Source organism: Antedon bifida, chromosome 4 (assembly GCF_963402885.1).
Source record: "Antedon bifida chromosome 4, ecAntBifi1.1, whole genome shotgun sequence".
In the NCBI taxonomy this organism is placed as follows: Eukaryota; Metazoa; Echinodermata; class Crinoidea; order Comatulida; family Antedonidae; genus Antedon; species Antedon bifida.
Genome location: NC_136229.1, coordinates 2,764,466 through 2,786,728, shown reverse-complemented (window position 1 = coordinate 2,786,728; position 22,263 = coordinate 2,764,466). Strand labels below are relative to the sequence as shown.

Here is a 22,263-nt window from a genome sequence, read left to right as displayed (position 1 = left end):
ATTTCACATTAGTTTTTATAATATAAACTGTATTTTATATACTAAAGAATATAAAATAAAACGTGGTTTTATAGTTAAATATTTTTATTTCAAGTAAACTGGTATATAATTTTAAAATGTTCTATTTTATAGTATTCTACGAACTATTTTGCGGAAGCATTTATATCGTTTTTAAAACGGGCGGTATAAAGCAACCATGTGAGGCAAAAAGCCTTTCGTCCCTTACATTTTCTGGATTACGCTTCTCAAACGAGGCTTGTGAGCAAAAAAATTGCTTCACGACCCGTTAAAACATTTTGTTATTTGGTATTTCAAGCACAAAAAAAACAGTTGTAAGTTAAGTAAAACATTAAAGATTTTTGAGTATCACAGCTATCAAAGGAGAGTCATATAGTAGCGAAATAACTGCCTGAAAAAAAACCGACAACCGTCCATATTGGAAGAATTCGTATTTCGTCAATTTCAACTTGGTCACGCAAATTATTTCAGTTTGTAATAAACACGTTACCAATCCATCAAGATGAATGCACAAGGAGTTTCCAACTACCCCATTGCTTCTTTATATGTGGGAGATTTGAATCCTGAAGTTACAGAAGCTATGCTTTTCGAAAAATTCTCTACAGCTGGGCCCATTTTATCCATTCGTGTGTGTCGTGATGCCATCACCAGACGTTCTCTCGGCTACGCCTACGTAAATTTCCAGCAGGCCGCAGACGGTAAGTCACTCATTTTTAGATATTCAAAAAGTTTGTAATTTGTGTTATTTTGGAGACAAATGAAGATCATAATTATCTTCCAAAATATATAAAGAAACATTGAGTCTATCTATAATTATAAAGTATGAATAAATTAAAGAAACCAAAATCACAGCAGTATACTTCCTACAATTGGTTGAAATAGATTAACAAACTGAAACTGTAATGAACAATAAATAGTGGAAACAAAACTTAACGAATTTGACCTAATGTTTCGGTTTTATTTCACTAAACTTTCTTTATTTATATGTATCTTTTGTATATTAAAAAAAGTAACTAAATTTGTTTTTTTTTTACAGCTGAAAGAGCCCTTGACACGATGAACTTTGACGCTATCAAAGGTCGGCCAATCCGTATCATGTGGTCCCAACGTGATCCGACTTTACGTCGTACTGGCATGGGAAACGTCTTCATTAAGAACTTGGACAAGTCAATTGATAACAAAGCTCTGTACGATACGTTCTCGGCTTTTGGTAACATTTTGTCTTGTAAGGTAAATATGAGGCCTGTATATAATATTTAATCTTTATTCTTTTTCCAGCACTTTTCCTCGGTTACAAAAGCATCTTTAGAAAATATGAATGATAGCGCCCTCTAGGCGTGTCAGTAGCAATATGGCGGATTTTAATATTGTCGAGCACATGTAATATCATGAATAAATAATGTTAATATCGAGATTAATTAATTTGTCTTTTGAAGTCTTTGAACCTGAAAAAGCAATACATTAAAGTGTAATATAATATTAATAATCAATCTTTGGTTTCTTTACATAAAAATGTCCATTTTGTATACACTAGGCATCTCAATGCAGTCAAATAATAAATAGAACCTCAATATACAATCATGTTTGATTTAATGGTGTTTTTTTTGCCTGTTTTGCAGATTCAGTGTGATGAAAACAATGAGTCCAAAGGCTATGGTTTTGTCCATTTTGAGACTGAAGATGCTGCCTCAAAAGCTATCAGTAAAGTCAATGGCATGTTGCTTAACGGAAAGAAAGTGTAAGTACAGTAAATTTGCATTAAGTTTTAAAGATGTATTGTCCCAAAAACATTAAAAATAAAGATTAATGAAAATCAGACTATTTTGTAGTTTTAATAAATCACTTATCACAACTATTGTGTGACATTAAAATGGCATATTAAAAAAAGTTGGTTCAGGGGACAATACATCTTTATTTAAACTTGTACTATCAAATTTTATTGTATTGCTATTTCTTGGGACATGAAATATGTTGTGAAGTATTAACAAATACACTCAATTGTTGATTGAATGATTTCAAAATGTTGCTATTATAGATATGTAGGACATTGGATTCCTCGTAAAGCCAGAGACGCCGACATGGGAGATAAGATGAAGAGTTACACAAACGTTTTTATCAAGAACTTGAACGACGAGGTCTCAGACGATCAACTGGTTGACATGTTTAGTAAATACGGAAAGATCGTCAGTGCTAAAGTGATGCGTGATGACGGTTCAAAGAGCAGAGGCTTCGGTTTTGTAAGCTTTGAAGATCATGATGCTGCATCGAAGGTAATTGTATGAATGATTAGGTCATCCGTGTAAAGCTCTGTCCACACTATCAAACTTTATGTGCCAAAAAAAAAATGTGATGTGGCCATATATGGACATGATGATGTCGTATCACTACCATATTTGGGTATATCACTACCATATTTGACAGATCTTTGAGGTAGAACTAGCCGTATGCAATGCCTAGTACAAATGATTACATGCTAGTTAGCTAGCTAGTTGTTAAATTAATTATCCAGGTCCTGTGTACCATCTAGTAAATGCAATGGATTTTAATAAATGATATGGAAATGACGATATCTATTCCAAAGTTTATATTGACATAAAAAAAATGGAAGTTTAGTATTCATACTGTCTGATCCAATATCATTAAACCCTGTCTACACTATCAAACTTGTGTGGTGTGCCCAAATATGGTAGTGATATGACATCATGTCCATATATGGACACATTACGTTTTTTTGCCACAAAAAATTGATAGTGTAGACATAGCTTTAAAAAAATGTATGCATACTTGATGGCTATACTATATTAACAGTAACAGTTTCAGATTATTAATCCAGCACTTCATAGCTTGATTTTACACGAACCAGTAATATATTTAAACTAGGCCAAATTGAACTGACTTTTATAAAGGGTACATACAGCTAGTTTTTAAAGTTTTACTGTAATAAAAATTCAATTTGTGTGCATGTTTCAGGCAACTGAAGATTTGAACAACACCGATATTGAAGGTCGTCTATTGTACGTCGGGCGCGCTCAGAAGAAAGCTGAACGACAAGCGGAACTTAAGCAGAAGTATGAACGACTAAAAGCAGAACGAATCAACCGCTTTCAAGGTGTTAATCTTTACCTTAAAAACCTAGATGATGAGATCGACGACAAGAGACTGCAGAAAGAGTTTGAGAAGTTTGGTACTATTACAAGTGCAAAGGTAATTCTGAAAATATGGATAACAAAAAATGTAAATTTAGGCCCATCTTCATCGTCGTGAGTTCCACAATCAACAAATTGATTATTACGGAACTAGGAGGCGTACTAGAACGCATACTTTTAAAGTAGTGTCTGTGTGTGACACTGGCAGTGTAAACTAGTACACCGGGGCAAACCCCCTACTCATCTTGAAAGATATACTAGGTTCTTTAAAGTACACATGAGCATTTGTGTACACTGGACCTACTGTTTATAGTCCTTATCAGAGAAGACTTGTTCTACCACCAGAACCATGGAGCGAGTGAGCCTCGAGCCCTTGCTGATGTTATGGCTACGTATTACGGTACCACTATCACGCGCATGCAAAACAGTAAAGAGTGGGGGTGGGCCCCGCCATCAGACAGTTGATTGCCGTTTATTTAAACTTTAGAAGTGTATGCTAGACCTTGCATATATTCTAATTTTTGTTTAAGGTTATGAGTGATGAGAAAGGAATCTCGCGAGGCTTTGGCTTTGTGTGCTTCTCGTCTCCCGAGGAAGCAACGAAAGCAGTAACAGAGATGAATGGAAGGATCATTGCAACTAAACCTTTATACGTGGCTCTGGCACAGCGCAAGGAAGATCGTAAAGCCCAGCTGGCTGCACAACATATGCAACGCATTGCTGGTATTAGAGTTCCGGTAAGTCACAAATTATTATATTCATTAATTAAATCTTATAGTACTGGCTATGTCATTTTACACGGAGACTGTTGATTGATCACTTTATTTCAGAATAAAATTTCCATATATGCAATGCAATAGAATACAAAATGGATTTGAAGATGTAACATTTTCACTATTCAAAACTCTTATTCTAAAACCATAGATGCACTTGTGTACTAACAACCACACCTTTTGTTATTGTAGGGTAATGCACAGCAGATAAACCCAGTCTTCAATCCTGGCTTTGGGTACTTTGCTCAGCCTGTTCAACCACCACCTGCACGATTGTACCCAACAAGTCAAATGGCCCCAGTTAGAAACCAACGTTGGACAGGTGCTAACCAGCCTAGACCAGGTCAGTTTTAATCTATATTTCTACCACACTCGAGTGGTTGGAGTACTTCTGTGTTAAGCATATAGAGACATGATGTCATATCACTATTGTAGTTGGGCATATCACTACCATATTTGGGCACACACACACTTTTCTGTCAAACTAGTTTGATAGTGTAGACAGAGTTTAAGCATTGGCTAAACACTAAAATAAAGAAAATTAAGAAGTAAAAACATTTTCCTCTATATGACTACCTACCAATAGGTATATGATGTTAGTCTTTTTAAACATAGGGTTTAATTAAAAATTCTTCCATTTCGTTTTTAGCTCAACCAAATGCCGGTTTTCAACCACTTGCAAACGCTCGTCAATTTGCCCCTAGAGGAGGAAACCCAGCTATCCGCACTGCCAACCCTGCTAGAGTCCCCATCCCCCAGCACCAACAGCAACGTGTTCCAGGTAAGCAAAAAACATTTGAGTTTCTCAGTTATATATAGTGTACAATTCAAGGTCATAGGCCATTTTTATAAATGCTTATACACTAGATAATGTATTCATGTTTCCCTTACAGGTGGAGTCATCCCTCAGACCGCTATTCGTGTAGCCACACCCGGTGGCATGCAGTCAGTGTCAACTCAGCCACGCCCAGTGAAATACGCCAACGCTGTACGTAACCAGCCTGTTCCTGGACAGAGTACTGGCATACCTGTGGTAAGTATTGTCTAAAGAAAATTATCTACCAGTCATTAAGCTCTGTCTATACTATCAAACTAGCTTGACAAAAAAAAGTTTGATGTGCCCAAATATGGTAGTGATATGCCCAAATATGGTAGTGATATGACATCATGTCTGTATATGGGCTCATCACATTTTTTTGGTCACGTAAAGTTTGATAGTGTAGACAGAGCTTTGGGCTTGGATCGCAATCATACTGTGTGAGGTAATCCATTATTAGTCTTTGTACTAAATTGTTATTTTTGTTTTTGCTTCATAGGAAGTACCACAGCAAGCTGTACAAGTGCCAGGCCAGGAGCCACTGTCTGCGTCCAACTTGGCCCAGGCAAACCCCCAGGAACAGAAGCAGATGTTAGGGGAGCGTTTGTACCATATCATTCAGCCCAGTCATGGCGATCTAGCTGGTAAAATTACAGGCATGTTGCTGGAGATTGACAATGCTGAGTTGCTTCACATGTTGGAATCCCGTGACTCTTTGACCGCTAAGGTAAGCTGTTGTGGTTTTTATTTGATTCAAATTACATTAAGCTTGGTTCCCACTAGCAACGCAAGGATGTAACGCAACGTAGGTGATTTGACCAATCAAAAGCGATGGATTATTCGAACAGTGGCTTGTCATTGGTGAACTTGTTTGCGTTGCGCGTACATCATTGCATTGCGTCTCTAGTGGGAACCACGCTTTAAACTCTGTCTACACTATCAAACTTAATGTGACAAAAAATGTGATGTGCCCATATATGGACATGATGTCATATCACTACCATATTTGGGCACATCACACTTTTTTTGTCAAACTAGTTTGATAGTGTAGACAGAGCTTTAGAAACAATTGATGGCATCCCTCGGAAATAGTAAGTAATGGGTAGCTGTTGTCAGGGATTGTTACAGTGGTTATATCCTCATTGTTTTTGTTGTAACCCATAATGCATTTGTTTTTGTTGTAACCCATAATGCATTTGTTTTAACCCATAATGCATTTGTTTTTGTAGGTTGATGAAGCTGTAATTGTTCTGAAGGCTCACCAAGCCAAAGAATCTGGAGGCAAACCATCCGTTGTAGCTACTGCTCAGTAATACTACAAGTATATCCGAGAAAAAAAAAAATAAGAAAACTACTATACGACTCTCCTTTAAAGATATAAAATAAGGAAAAAAAGCTAAAAAAATGGTAAAAGTAAATCATAAAAACGGTAAAAAATATCTTGAAAACAAACAACTGCCAAGTAACAAAACAGAGAAGCTATAATTACAAAACGAATATGAAAGAAAATGGGACACACAAAAAAAATGAAAAATAGGAAATGGTGTTGAACACGCCAGTAGATGTTGATGATAAAAAAAAACATGCTTAAATGCAGACTCTAAAGTAACTGAAAGCTATGCTATCTATAATAAAAAGAAATCACTTTAAAAAAAAATATATAAAATACATAAAAATAGAAAAATCTGTAGAAAAATACCATAAAAATATTGCTTACTAAAACAAAGTAGGTATACATGTGACCTCGTTCATTTTTTGACAATACTTTTTTTACATTAAATAGACTAAACAAAAAAATGAACTACAATATTTAATTTAATCATTCACCACGCCCAACTTATGTTAATAGACGTTGTTGTTGGTAATACAAATTCACTATATAATTGTAGTTATTTAAACACAGCACAAACATTGTTTATTTGTTATGTGGTTTTTGACATTATTTCTTGTGTTCTTCATTGTACCACTAATTCTGTCTTGTGTGGAGGAGATCTTAAATCTCGATGTATTGTGAAGTATAAAACTAGTATATTTTTTTTGTACTAAGTCATTTACATGTACTAATGTTGGGTGAAATTATCTTGAAAATACAATAAAAAGCAAATCATACAATTATATAATATGTTTTGTCGTTATTTGTTTGGAATTCAGTGTTTTGCCAATGTTTAGCATGGAGGCTATCCGCATGGTCGACCGTGTATCTATATGTTACAGGCAGCTATAATCAATCGACCATCTGATAGAAAACTGTACATTAAGCTCTGTCTACACTATCAAAGTTTGTGACAAAAAATGTGATCATATTTGGGCATACCACTACCATATGTAGACACACACCCTTTTTGTCAAACTACTGTAGTTTGACAGTGTATTATCAAAGTTTTTGACAAAAAAATGTGATCATATTTGGGCACAACACACCCTTTTTATCAAACTAGTTTGTAGACAGAGCTTTACGCACATAGTCAACTGTGCCAATCGGAAAATAATATTAAGCACTGTCTACACTATCAAATTAATTTGACAAAAAAGTGATTATATAACAATATATGCCCAAATATGGTAGTGATATGACATCATCATGTCCATATATGGGCACATCACATTTTTTGTCCCATAAATTTTGATAGCGTAGATGGAGCTTTACAATCACAGTTCATCGTGTAGACAGTCCTTATCGTCATTTATGAACACTAGTATAATTGTCGGTTGGTGCATGGTCAGGATTTTGATTTCCAACATTTATCATGAATAATTATTATATAAGAAATTATATAAGTGCGCCGCCAGGCATGCAGCAGCCATAACCTATAACAATACGTCTATCACACTATTATCAAAACGCACTAAGTGTGACTGGGAATTCTTTGTCACTAAAGAATGGTATTTGTGTTAAAGAGAATTTTATTCCCTTCCTTTGAAATCGTATCCGAAGTAAAATCAGCTCACGGTAGGCCTACAGTTAAACAAAAAATTTTAAACATCAACGGTAAATAAATAATGATTGACTCTATGGGCTTATCACTTACTTTGGTAGATGGCCTATTCTCAGTATACCCCTGAGTTCGAATCTCGAGTGCCAAGGGCCTACTTAACGTGTTGGTTCTAATTTGAATACTTAGGCAAATCATATAACGTTAGTTAATAACTTTTTTTTCTAAAAGTAATAAGATCACATGGTTAGACCTTCGTGGCCAGAGAGGCAGGATCGTGACATGAAGTTATCAATGTTTATTACGCGCGCGTGCCAATAATGCGTACTTCTCTCTCCGTTCGTACTGTAGACTTTACTTTTCCCTCCGAATACCCTTCCCTCCAGCAGTGAAATGCACTTTTTTTTTAAGTAGGCCTAGTAAGCTAATACAATACATTTATAAAAAGTCTATACCTAATATTATTTATTTCCTAAAATAAATATTGAAGTGATCTAATAGGCCTACTGAGTACACAAAAGTCATAAAAACATTTATAATCAGTTTGGTGGTACAATACATGATTTATAATCAATATTGATAATCATGATAAGAAACACATTAAATATTATATCCTATTTGAAGTAGGCCTATGACCACATTTAATTGTAAACAAAAAATAACAGAACAAAAACAATTGTCTTCGTTTACATTTTGTGTGGCTCTCATAAATAGTATTTAAAATGCTACATTTACCTAATTATCAAAATTATAAGTAGGGGTACTTAAAAACGAGAATTCATTATATCAAAGCGAGGCTTCCGATTTACATCAGGCCTCAAGGCTGCGTTTGCGCATTTAATAAAGCCACACCTTGACGTCATATGTAGAAAATGGTGGCAAAGAGAATTCGGGCGAAATGCAGTAAAAAATGGTACACCAAAGATGTTGTATTCCGTGCTGCCGCAACGATTCCAGGACCTGCGAGAAAGCTATTTCTTTTCATGGAATTCCGAAAGACCCTGTAATGCGAAAGAAATGGCTGCATAAAATAGATTTTACAGAAGACAGAGTAAGTTTATCGAAAGCCGCCTTAACTGTTTATCGTTTGATAGGCCTATTTATTAGCATAGGCCTTGCGCCTTTTAAATGGAAGAGGCCTATTCAATTTGAAGGTGTTGGCTTAGAATAGGCTAAGCGATCATCGCGAGCAGAGTGATAGAATTGTTTTTAAAACCTAGCACTATTTACTCTGCTAAATACACTTGATGTGGAGTAGTTAGTTTACTATTTATATGAAAATTAATTCTTATTCGATAGTTCGGAAATAAAGATTGCATTCGAGTTAAAACACATGTTTTTATCCAATGTGTGTTTGGATACCGTACCCGTGCAAACAGGTGGTGTCGTGTGTGATCGGCGGCGGCGGAGACGCTACAATGTTTATTCGGCCTAGGCCCTAGGAATAAGTTGGCCTAGAGTATTTTCGGTCGCATAAATTTAAATATTCGTTACTGTTTCTATCGCATATTGAGCATTCAAAAACAATATTGAATTAATTAATATGAATCACACCAGATGGTAGGCTAGTAGAAAAGATACTTTGGGAACAAAAATGTTTCAGTATATTATTGCTCTCCATGCTAAAAAGATCAGAAACTAGTGGGGGAATGGTATATTGATTGGTGATATTTTCAATTGATATTTGATGGTAATAATAGATTAAAGTAAAAACTTTTAAACACAATATTTTAAACGCATATTCATCGGCTGGTAAACGCAACTGGGCTTATTCAATTATTTTAATTAGTTAAAGAAACATATGTTTTTGAAATTGTAGGCATTGTTTAAGTTATATGATAAAATAGATACAACAGTAAAATTTCATAGAAATACCAGTCTGAATGAATAAAATGTGAGAATTTAAGGTAAATTTGGCTTGTATCATGTAGTCTGCTGTATCTATTTTCTATTTTCACTATACATTTTATATTATTATATTATAAAGAAACAAATTTTGGTTTAGTCATTTTTACAACTTTGTTACCAAGCTCTGCTTTTTGAAAGCAATTGTTTTGTATTTGGCCAATAATTGCAAGTGAATCAGTTCCCTGAAAAGTAAAAGAAGAAATATCACCTAATTGTACGAATCACGTTGTTATATCAGAGTTATGAAGATTGGGTTCGGTTTTGCTTTATATAATTTTTTGTTTAGCCCCAGTTAACTCATTAGGCCAAAAGAAGGGTTATTATTATTTATTCAGGCAAAAGATACATTGTACAAAATATAATACAAATCAACAAATTTAACAAACACGACGCAAGGAGAAAATATAAAATCATAGTCACTAGCTGCCAGGAAAGCACAAAAGCAGCCTAAGCCACTGTCACCAATTAGGTGTGTACCCTCCAACCAGGTTACTGTACCTTCTTTATAATAGATGATTGAAATAAAAAAAATCAAAAAAAATCACTTAATCTTTTGAGGTACCCCTTCAAAGCCGTCACCCTGTGACACAAAACAATTTTGGGAAAATGGCATACACATTATATTACTCCAATATACACTCAGCAGCCCCTCCCCACAATTGGGGGGGGGGGGGGGGGTGTGTTATGTTTATTCTCTTTAAAAAAGTAGTGAAGCCATGGACCTAAAGACCATGGTACAGCTGAATAGATGAGATGTTATATAAAAGGGAGACACAGGAAGTGTACTAAATTTGGAGGTCGAAATGGTTCAATGAAATCTGTTTTGTCTTCATACACTATAAACCAATGCTATAGATAATACTATTCTTTTTAATGCAATCATGAATGCTGCTTTATACTGTATTTTCCATTGTATACATTGTGTGTTTGTGTACTGTTTAAAAGCTTTAATAAAAGCTTTATAAGCTAAGTCCTAAAATTCACTTTGAATGTATAAAAATTATTTTTATAGAAAAACACTATACAGTGATGCAGACATACACATTGTATTAAACTCAACCTTATTCAAAACCAACATTTCTAATACTGTTAGTTCACCCTCCACTTTTGTCGTTTTGCTGTTTATTTGTGTATAGTAACCCGTGTTATTAATTTTGAATTTAGATGAAGTTTTTTTGTCTTAAACTAGAAATTTTAATTATAATTACAAGAAAGTAATCTAAAGCTCTGTCTACACTATCAAACTTTATGTTAAAATAAAATGTGATGTGCCCATATATGGACATAATGATGTCATATCACTGCCATAATTGGGCATATCACTACCATGTTTGATAGTGTGTGGACAGAGCTTAATGTACTTAAAATCTTGAAAATGTTTTAACTTACGTCGTACTAAAAAAATATATGATTTTATAAATAAATCTATGATTAGCTTATCGGTGAATTTTGAGTAATTTTTATCACTTAGTATAATCTTAATAATCACACACCTAAAATAAAATGTGAGGATGTGCTTAAATAATAATCAAGTTTCTTATCAATAAAAGGTGCTTATTGTTATTATTATTTTTCCACAGCTCAAGAAGCATACCAAGGTGTGCTCACTGCATTTCAGCCCAGATGACTTTGAACCGTATGAGTTGCGGCGGCGTATGTTACGTAAAGGGATCGTACCCACAAGATTCCTTAAGGATGAAGACGGTCTACATAACCTTCGACCCATGAGGAGAAGAAGAAAGTAAGGAATGATTTCTGAGATTAATCTGATTACAGATTTCTCTTACACTACAGTCAACTCTCCCAATACTGGACACGTTTGATTACAGATTTCCCTACATGCAACTCTCCTAATACTGGACACATTTTTTTTATATTAATACACTAGTTCTCTTGCACACAAATCTATGAACAATTTAAATGAACTGTATGTAGCAACTAATACAGAAACTTTATTTGTCTCGCTTAAAACATACAATAAATTGATATGTTGTTGGCAGGCTCATATAAAATCATACATTTATTTGAGAAATATATATTTCAATATGTAACCAATATATCTGTAAATTAAAAAAATTGAATAACAATAAATACAATAATTCCAAGTCATAACTCAAGTTTACAGTGCATTTTTTGTCCATGAAACTAAATTATGGAATAGCCAATGGACGTATTCACCAGTCATACTTTAAAGTGAGATATTTCCCTTAAATATTAAGTATTTCCCTTAAATTGTATTCACTTAGATAGGAGATTTTTTTTAATTTTAAGGGTACAGTAAGTGTTTCCCTTAGCCTATAAGTGTGAATGGTGAACATCTGAAAACTCCCTCAAGTTTCGAAAGTAGCTTTAATCTTTGGAAAGGCGCTTAATAATTATCTTTTTTGCTTCGCAGTGCAAACAAAGTTTCAAAAGAGCCGATACCTTCTACCATCGCCAACCCAGTTGCCACCGTAGCACAAAGTCTCCAGCTTCCTAACAGTAAGTAAAATATTATCTTCAGCTCATTGATAGCACAATAAATATATATATAAATCCAAAGGCAAATTACTGAAAATAATGACAATGCTGTGGGTATCAGTGGCTGGATCTCGATAGAGATACAAAATAAAATAAGCTACAAGCTAAATCTAAACGATAAAAAAGCCATGAAAAATTAGTAGAGCTTTCGGGCAACACTAGCCCTTCATCAGTGCAAGTACAATAACTATATATATATATATAATTATCATAGTAAATCCAAAGGTAAATTGCTGAAAAAAATGACAATGCTGCTGTGGGTAATACTTAGGTATATAATAATAATATTGTTATTATTTCTTTTTTTCCATAGTGTCCCCAATTATTCCTGGACGTATTATGTTGTCACCCAATCAGATTCCATTTGCATTTCCATTTCCATATGGTATGGCCCCTTTCCTTCATCCAGCAGCTCAAATGAACTCCCTACTTTTACACAACCAGATGGAAAATTCATTGCTGAGAATGCAGGCACCTCACGCAGTTAACTCTCAGAATGTTGCCACACTTAGTGTACCAACTGTACACCCCCAGCAGCTGAAAGAATGTGTTCCTTCTCAAGTTTTAACAAACGACGCTCCAATTGATCTGACGCAACTGAAGCAAGATGAGCAGAAAAACAGAAATAACTCGCAGGTTCTGCAGCAGCAACCTCTGCCACAACTTAATGGCAGACCAGAGGCTGTAAATCCGATGGTGTTAGATCCGAAACAAGTGAAGTCAAAGACGTCGATACTTTGGCCGATGGCGAGACTTTACCATCGAGGCGAACGTCATGCTGAGGAATTAACCAGTGAACAGTTTGAGAGACAGCAAGCTGATGCTGCACTTAGACAACTCACAGCACAACATCAACTTATGTTTGCATCAATGAATAAACAGCAGGAGCTGTTTCCAGTTACAGGCTTACAATCAACCACAACTCAAGAACCGATTGTATTTCAGACTCCAACCTCATCAATACCATCTCATCAGAACCAGTTTGTAGGTCACATGCCAGATAGCTTGCCACCTAATATACAGCATATTTTGAATAGTGAAGGTGCATTTTCACCCCAAACTCCGTCTTTGGACTTATCTCCACAGGCTAGGACGTTAATGCCGCAAACTGGGTCGTCCGTGCCCCAAACTGGCACGTTGTCGCCCAAAAGCGGCACATTATCGCCCCAACCGGTGGTCTTAATGCCTCAACCTGGGACTTTATCGCCCCAAACTTGCCCCAACGTTGACATTATGTCTAATTCGGATGTAAAGATTTATTCTTTCTCGCGTCAAGATAGTAGTAAAAGATCTTTGAATAATATCATAAGCCGTCTTAGAGAAAAGGTTACTGAAGACACGCCAGCCAATTCAACCAGTGAATCCAATATTCAGAATGGAAAAAATGGTTATAGTAAAATGTACTCGCCTATAGATTTAACAGTGAAGGATACGAATCAGGTGGTGACAATTATGAAAGTAGTTGAACAGCAAGATGAACACACAACAACAACAAAACTAATGATAGAGCTCCCTCCAAAGGAATACCATTCAAGAAAGAACTCGGCATCATCCAAAGAGTCACGACAAATTGTCCTGAAAGTTGTCCAAAAGAAGGGCAAGGAAAGCAATTGGCAGATCCCAATGAAGGATGATACAACAGTTGGCAAACTAAAAGAAGAAGATTCAGTGTGTGAAGACATGCCACTGGATTTGTCGGTACGTGAAGAAAAGTGGGTTCATAAAAATGGAACTACTGATTCTGGTATTGAAAAGAGAAGTGATTGGGATGATCTTCACTCTTCAGAAGTGTTTAACGCTTCTTTGTCTTACAGCAAGCAGCTGTACCAGCTCCCACTTGCGAGGAATTCCTCTCAAAAAGATGAGATTAGCTATGACATCCTACAGATGTTGTCTAGTCATGATAATCCCACCCAACTGTTGGAGGATCAAGACTTCACCCGTAGGCTTTTTAAGTTTGTTGGGACTTGTCATGCGTCATCGTGCAAAGTGTTCAATTCTTCTGGTGAACAAGAAGTACCTGACGAGGCTCTTGACCTTAGCGCAAATGGGGTATCGATTCCATATTCGGAAAAAGATGGTAATTCTCAGGAGAGCGGAGACCAACAATTGATGACAACTTCTCAAGAACCAGAACAGAAAACTACTGGTGATAAAAACAAGAATTGGAAGAAATATAGCATGACGTTTGACAAACGACTAAGAGTTTTACACGCTAAGGAAGCTGCTTTGTTCTATGAAACCATCTACAACTTTCAGATGCCAGAAGGCAAAATGGATGAATCATATCTTCTGAAGAACTTTTCAATTCAAAAAGTTAGTCTTCAAGGTGTTCCAGATCAGTCTGTCTATTTCTGTAACAAATGTGTCAAGACCTTAAAAGATGTAAATAGTGCACTGGAGCACGTGAAGAAGCACTGCGAAAGAAAGCGTTACAAGTGCAACCAATGTTCTAAGACGTACTCGTCTGTTGGTATGATTGAAAGCCACGTCGAGCAGTATGTACCACTTAATGAAAAAAAGTTGGAGTGCGATGTCTGCAAGAAAAAGTTTGCATTCCGAGGGTCTTTAATGATGCATTTGAAATTAGTGCACCGCGACATGGAAGTTGTGCGTTGCAACTTATGCCATAAGGAGATAAAACGACACTATCTCAACACACATATGAAACGCCATCGCAACGAGCGACCCCACAAGTGTAACATTTGCGGAAAAGGCTTTGTTGCGAAAAAAGTGCTTACCACGCATTTGAGTATCCACACAGGATATAAACCGTACAAGTGTCAGTATTGCGGCAGACGTTTCACCGTCAAGAGCAACATGCAGCTTCATGAGCGAACACATACCGGTGATCGGCCGTTCATCTGCACTGTCTGCGGAAAAGATTTCATCAATCGTGGAACGCTGAAGGGACACATGCTCACACGCCATCACATCAATCTCGGCAAGGTTCATAAGTGTCGTCATTGCACAGACAGCTTCACTAGATTGAAGACGCTGGTTGAACACATGGAAAAAGCGCATAAGCATCTTTACAGGAAAGACAACGAGACAACGCCAGAATCTCGCCCTCAAGAAGAAGAGTTAATCCAAGATGGTGCAAAGTAAACAACTAACAAATTTGCTTTTCATCATCAATTACAAAACAAGCTCACAGTGGTCAGTAAATTTTTTAATTTTTTTGTTTTTTATTGTTTACATTCCAAAAATGTAGTAAGAAGGGCATTAGAATTTTATTTTGTTTTATTACAACTCCCATATTTTTGTGCATAGTCTATATCTGTCATATTTTGTAGTTAGAATGTAAAGAATTCAAAGGCATTAGGTTGAATCGCTATTGGTCTCCTGCTTATACCCGATTCACACGTACAACACAAATGTAACAAATTGTTTTAGGTATATCTCCCAAGATAATACCTTACCGAGTTAAATCGCTTTCACACACATTCACTGCGTAAAAAGATAGCTGCTTATACGCAGATACGTATACAGTATGCTTTGCTTCATTGATGCTACATCGATGTGATATTTCTCTCGGAAGCCTGTAAAGTTTGCCGACTTTTTCCGAGATTTTACATCGATGTAACATGGAAACATTGTGTCTACCAATGTAACAATTTCATTATTTTACGTGTGAATACGGCTCAAAGAAATACAAGGTTCACATCTCAACTTCTCATCTATTGACTACATTGTCAAACAAAATTTATTTGCAATAAACCATATTTTCAAACTGAAGGCATTAAGTAACGGCATTATCCTGCATTGAACATTGTTATGTATTGCGGCATTATTTTTTATAAACGTTATTTATTACGTATTATTAAATCATTTTATAAAATCGCGTAGTAAGTTTATTTTATTAATGGACATAAAATTGAAACGAAGTTTGTTTTTAAAAGTTTTTGTTGAAAGAAATTTGATTATTTAGTTTTTAAAAGTATAATTGTGGATATTAAGGAATATACCAATTTACTATAGATTGTTATTGTTTATGTAAAAATTGCTATAAAGAAATTGTCATCTTTATGTTTTATGTGGTATAAGGTGTAATTATCAGGTTGTTGTATACATTTTTTCCTATAATTTTTATCTGCCTAGAAGGTAGATATATATTTTCGTACTGGTTAGCAGTTTGTAGTTTATTTTGTAAGTAATGTTAAAATGGGGAAATATTGTCGATGTTACAAACACAGGCACGTAGAGAATTGGGAGGGAACTTTTTATTTTACTTGGGAACTTACTTGGTCACGGCTTTTTTAAGGGATCATGTCAAACTTATTCTACTGCAGATACTGCAGTAATTACACTTTTTACTGCAGTAATATATTTTCATGGTTTGTTTCAATGTAGAAGTTTATGAGGCAATCACTACATTGTGTATGATCACCCAAAACTTGCTAAATTATTGCATTAACAAATTGAACAAAATATAGTTACTGCAGTAACTGCAGTAAGTGCATTTTTTACTGCAGTAATATATGTTCATACTAAGTTTGTTTCAATGTAGACGTTTATGAGGTAGTCACTGCATTGTTAATGATTACCTAAATATAGTTGTAACTGCAGTAGAATAAATGATGACATGGTTTCCTAACTGGAAATGTATTATGCTAGTTGTTGTTTTGTATTGCAGCTGATGAAAGTAAGAATTTTAAATGTTTGAACAAATTTGAAACCGAAACAAAATATTTGTAATGGTAAACTATTTGCCAAACGTAGTTAAGGTATTAGAAGGTAAATAGTTTTTAAATATTTTGTTATGATTGGAAATGAATATTATTAGAGTTTATTGAATTTATTAGAGAGGCATTGTAACAATACCATATTGGAATCTACACCTACCTCGTGTATTGAAATATTATATTTTGGTTTATCAAGTGCATTAACTATTAGTAATTTTATTTTATGAAATAATGATGATTTTACCCCATTTTGATTAGATTTTTTTGGAATTATACAAATTTTTTGCAATTATACCATTTTTTGCAATTCTTATGCCAGCAATGTGTTGTCAACGTCAAGCTTCCTTGATAACCATGGCAACGCTTTATTGGAAATGATGCATGCGCGGTAGGCATGTATGTCGCGCATAGATTGTGAAATGGGAAAATTACTATGACAACTTACTTACAAATTTTGTATTCTATCTTTTAATTGTAGTATTATATAATAATTCTTACGCTGATGTAATTAGCATCTGGTAGTAGTATTACAATGCATTCCTTATCATGGCCAGTAACAACATTCTGTTGATAGTATTTAATGTTCCATTGTATTTACCTGTTCCTCAGTCCATTTTTTTCTGTCTGTTTACCAAATATGGGAATTTAATAATAATAATTAAGTACTACTACTAAACCTACAAAAGAAATACTTTATATACCACGGGCTAACATTTTATTTGATTCTTAAAAGTTTATATATATATTTTTTAAAGCTTTTTTCTGGTTAATACCACAAAGCTTGTCTACAAGACAACTTATATATTTTAATTATGTGTGTGATATATCAGAAAATGATATTTATTTTTAGGAATCCTGTTTTTATTTTGAGATTTTGTTTACATTTTACAAGCCAGGGACCAAACCAAACTTATAAAGAAGTTATAAATAAGTAATAGCCAATATAATATAAAATTAATAGTTACTTACTATAATATTAATACTACAGTGCCAGTATAATAATTTTTGAATATTAACCCTCTGCACATTTCATCTGAACAGGTAAATTAATTGTGTACTTAACTATTTAGATTTGTTGCTTGGTAAAATATCAGATATATTGCCATAGCAACCAGGCAATACAATATTCATCCTGTAAGTTATTGTTATCTTGTACATATGGTTGATTTGGTGATTTTGTTTTTGTAATGAAATTATTGCCACCATGACATAAAGTTCATGCCATTTTTACCCGAAAAAAGGATTCCTTTTTTTAGAGTGAAGTTGGGTAATATGACCACACATAAATGATTTGTATAAAAAGTGGATTTGAGTCTTGAGTCTATTGGTGTTGGGTTTATTTCTCAATTGGTTTATAAGGTGTCCTTTATATACTTTACATTAGGTGGTGGGCTTATTATTTTATCAAGGGTGGGCTTATATTCGATTCATATAAGTACACACTTTAAATTTAGTGTACACGGTTTTAGTTTAACTATTTACCGTCTATTAAGGCCAGTATTTATTTACATTTTTGGGTTGTTGAAATTAAGTAAGTTGATTGTACTCCGTGTACGCTTTACGATAAAATGGAAGACCAATTTAGTTTTGTATAATATAGTGCATCTGATGGGCATTTGTATTGTGTATAAATAAGATATTTAATAATCGGAAGTAAATAATAATTTTTGTTTAGTGCAAAAAGATTCTTCACACCCCACCTAATAAATGTGATTTAAACATTGCAACCAATTTTGAGTGGCATGGAAGAATTCTTATTGGTCATTTCTGGTACACCATATATGGATGTACTACACCATATATGGATGTACTACACCATATATGGATGTACTACACCATATATGGATGTACTAGACATAGTGTACTACTGCAATAGTTCCGTTCAAACTGTATAGCGCCACCTATTCTCTTGATTGGCGTCCACTGTTGTTGCAGCTATTGTCTGCTTTGCTAGCAGTAAATAAGCCTAAAATAATAAATGCTTAATTTTTCATGAGATTGGAAAAAAAATATTGTTAAAAATTATATAAACAAAATGTTGGCATCTGCAGCTGTTGTGGGCAATTCATTGGGGGAGCTTTCGTTTTGTGAGAACTGTCGCTTTCCACCGCGGCACAGTTTGGTCTGACCTAGTTAGGTCATCATTCGTCGCAAATCGAAAGATCCCGAAACGTGTGTGTATCGTAGTAGTATAAGCTAAGATGTATTTGTCAAAATGGGCATTTTTTCGGTAACAAGAACCATTAATGTAATAATGATAAGGGTTAATGTGCTACCTCCACTAGAACATTGTGATTTGTATTAATGTTTAAGGTTAAAAGCGTTCAATGGAATAAAATGTTTGCCAGTATACTAACAAGTACTGTACATGTTACCTAGTGTTCTATAGTCACATGTTTTTATAACATTTAAAAAATATAGAAATTTTGGTCTTTTTAAAAATAATTCCTGGTATAGTACAGGGACATTTTTTAAAAATGGCCAAATGTCGACCGTTTCATTTTCTGACATAACTGGTTACTATGTCAAAATTAACATGCGCTGAATAATAATGTGATAAAAGCAGAATCAAATAACGTGTGCTAAGTTACCTCAACAAATAAAATTTGGTATTTTTTCTCAAAAAAATCCCTATACTATATATAGTACAGGAAAATTTTTGAAAAATTGCCAAATTTCAACACTTTTTGACATAACTGGTTCCTATATCATATTGTGACATGTGCAGAACAATAATATATTCTGCATATTTTAAAAAATCAACATTTTGGCAATTCAAAAAAATCCTGGTACTATAGTACAGTACATGGAAATTGCAAAATGTTGACCTTTTATTTTTTGATATAACTGGTATGTCATAATTGACATGCATAGAGCATGTTATCTCAACTTATTTTTAAATGTCAATATGTTGGCAATTTTTCCATCTTTGTATTGTACATACCTGGTTACTGTATCATAATGTGAAAAGCACAGAATCACATATACTCTGCGTATGTTACCTCAACAAATTTTTAAAATCCAGTATTTTGGTCATTCCTCAAAAAAATCCCTGTACTATAGTACAGAGATTTTTTGCCAAATTTAGACCCTTTTATTTTTTTTGACGTACCTGGTTACTATATATAATAATATGACATGCGCAGAATCAAATAATATGTTCTGCAATGTTACTGCAATACAAAAAATATTTTGGTAATTTTTCTAAAAATTTACTGTACTATAGTACAGGGAAATTTTTGAAAAATGGGAAATTAGATATAACTTGGATGTATTTAATAACGTAATACTTGTAATTTATTCAGAACATTTCACAGCCGTTTACAAAACAGACCAGTACCATTCAGTACATTATAAAACAACTATGTCAATTTTTTTTTTTTTTTCATATGGGTTTTTTTAGGAACATTAAACAATGTATATGTAGCTGTCACTTGATAGAGTCTAACAGACTATTGCAAGGCTATTGCTAGAAAAGAGTCTAGCTGTATGCAATGTTAATACATAATATCCATTTCCTTTGATCCCATGAATCATACTTGTTACAACAGAATGCAATTGAAATTTATTCTGTATAGATGGGTGGAAATAGCCTTTTGAGTCAACAAAATTGCAAAAGTCTAAATGACTTGCAATAATCAGTTAGACAGTATCTAGTGACAGCTACAGAATCAGAGGGAGTGAGATAACATTTCATTTGATCCCATGAATAGTATACTTGTTACAACAGAATGCAATTGAAATTTATTCTATTTAGATGTATTGATAGATCTTGATGACTTGCAATAGTTTGTTAGACTCAATCTAGTGACAACTAAAGAATCAGGGGGAGTGAGATAACTTACCTTTGATCCCATGAATCGTATACTTGTTACAACAACAAAATGCAATTGAAATTTATTCTATATTGTTCATCTGAATTTTAATCACCCATAGGTTTGTAGCACAGCAAGCCTTCATATTAAATAATAATTTCAATTGATAATACTTTTATATATTTTCACAAATTGCGCATTCAGCCTGTCACAAGAGAGTGGTTTAATTTCTCTCATCAAATCTATTTTAGACTTAAACTACTGTACTACCACACACATCTGTGTGCCGTATGAGACATTTAGTTGACAGAATGATGTCATCACGGTCTTTGTACCACCAAATTTGTACAAGTAGAAACAGGCTTATTCCTAATAACTGGGCTTATTCCTAATAACTGGGCTTATTCCTAATAACTGGGCTTATTCATAATAACTGGGATTATTCCAGTAACTGGGCTTATTCCTAATAACTGGGCTTATTCATAATAACTGGGCTTATTCCAAATAACTGGGCTTATTCCTAATAACTGGGCTTATTCCTGAATTTGTATGGTAATCGTATATCTATGTCAGCATATCACTATTACGAGTTCATCAGATAAAATGTATTACATCAATTTATAAAAAGTGCCAACAAGTAAAACCAATTAGATTTAATTAAAATCAAGGTATGGATTATCAAGGAATTATAGTACTTTATAAACAAATGTAACTTTAAAAAAAACCAATAACAATTTAATAAATATTGCTATAAAAACGTTATAAATTACTATAATATTAAATATTTGATTTTTAAAACAGTACAAATAAGTAAAGTAATGGTAGTACGTCAGAACAGGAACAATTCAAAGATGTTCCATTGTGTGTTGTTGCTCAGATATATGTTAAAGCCCCCTTCCCTACGTTTTTTAGACCTAATTTAAGATCACAAACTATATTTAATGTAAAAATAATACTATATGGTCCTATTGCGATAACTTTTTTCGTCTTTAAACGGTTAAAAATGTGAAAAATAAGTCGATTCTAATAATTATAGTGGCCCGCTATAAATCCCAAAATGCATTGCGCGCGGATTGATATTTTTGTTTTTCACCTGTAATTCGCCCACTTTTCGATCGATCGTGAGGCCAAAACAAATGGAAGACTCCTAACTTTTCAGCGAAAATACCGGGTTTTCCCCAATTTGTATCAACGGAGTCTGGCAAAAATAGAAAGACAATTAATGCAGCAACTATACAACGTCAGGCTAGGTATATAGCTAGCGTACGATGTTCGTACGTTACCGATGTTTACCAGCTAGGCCTACAAAACTAAGCCTAGCTAGGCTAGGCCTAAGACCGTCCACGAGAGGTCGATCGCCGCGAGCTACTTAGGTAGTGCATTGTTTCTCACTTTTTACCATAATTTTCCATAAAACGTACATTTAAGACAAGGAATGACATGGTTTAATGTTTTTAAAGTGATATATATGTATTATTTTCCAAAAAACGTCCAAAATTGCAGGGAAGGGGTCTTTAACTTTAATTCCCACTACATGAATGTAGTATTGACCATGCAATCACAAGGAACAGATCATGCCAAATGTTGCATGTGATTGGTCAAATTACTAGGATGCAATACATGGATATAGGCTACTTAATATTGACCA

The 22,263-nt window shown here is 34.2% G+C and overlaps 2 protein-coding genes across 2 annotated transcripts; both read left to right on the top strand.

The window, feature by feature from the left end:
• The first annotated feature begins 207 nt into the window (after positions 1 to 207).
• Positions 208 to 6,874, top strand: LOC144841242 (polyadenylate-binding protein 1-A-like). The gene is made up of 11 exons (XM_078697499.1): positions 208 to 716; positions 1,055 to 1,248; positions 1,638 to 1,756; positions 2,054 to 2,288; positions 2,989 to 3,222; positions 3,695 to 3,901; positions 4,130 to 4,280; positions 4,587 to 4,718; positions 4,831 to 4,970; positions 5,254 to 5,481; positions 5,984 to 6,874. The coding sequence occupies exons 1-11, from the start codon at positions 521 to 523 to the stop codon at positions 6,065 to 6,067; spliced, it is 1,920 nt and encodes a 639-aa protein (XP_078553625.1). The 5' UTR covers positions 208 to 520; the 3' UTR covers positions 6,068 to 6,874.
• Positions 6,875 to 8,570: 1,696 nt separating this feature from the next.
• Positions 8,571 to 19,145, top strand: LOC144840380 (uncharacterized). The gene is made up of 4 exons (XM_078696180.1): positions 8,571 to 8,738; positions 11,176 to 11,336; positions 11,991 to 12,076; positions 12,429 to 19,145. Exons 1-4 carry the CDS (start codon positions 8,598 to 8,600, stop codon positions 15,221 to 15,223), a joined length of 3,183 nt encoding a protein of 1,060 aa, XP_078552306.1. The 5' UTR covers positions 8,571 to 8,597; the 3' UTR covers positions 15,224 to 19,145.
• The last annotated feature ends 3,118 nt before the right edge of the window (positions 19,146 to 22,263 follow it).

Coding starts and splice junctions, on each gene's coding strand:
- LOC144841242 (XM_078697499.1), top strand. CDS start 521: ATGAATGCACAAGGAGTTTCCAACTACCCCATTGCTTCTTTATATGTG. Junction 4,281..4,586: donor TGCTAACCAGCCTAGACCAG/GTCAGTTTTAAT, acceptor TTTCGTTTTTAG/CTCAACCAAATGCCGGTTTT. Junction 5,482..5,983: donor GTGACTCTTTGACCGCTAAG/GTAAGCTGTTGT, acceptor TTGTTTTTGTAG/GTTGATGAAGCTGTAATTGT.
- LOC144840380 (XM_078696180.1), top strand. CDS start 8,598: ATGGTACACCAAAGATGTTGTATTCCGTGCTGCCGCAACGATTCCAGG. Junction 8,739..11,175: donor TAGATTTTACAGAAGACAGA/GTAAGTTTATCG, acceptor ATTTTTCCACAG/CTCAAGAAGCATACCAAGGT. Junction 11,337..11,990: donor CCCATGAGGAGAAGAAGAAA/GTAAGGAATGAT, acceptor TTTGCTTCGCAG/TGCAAACAAAGTTTCAAAAG.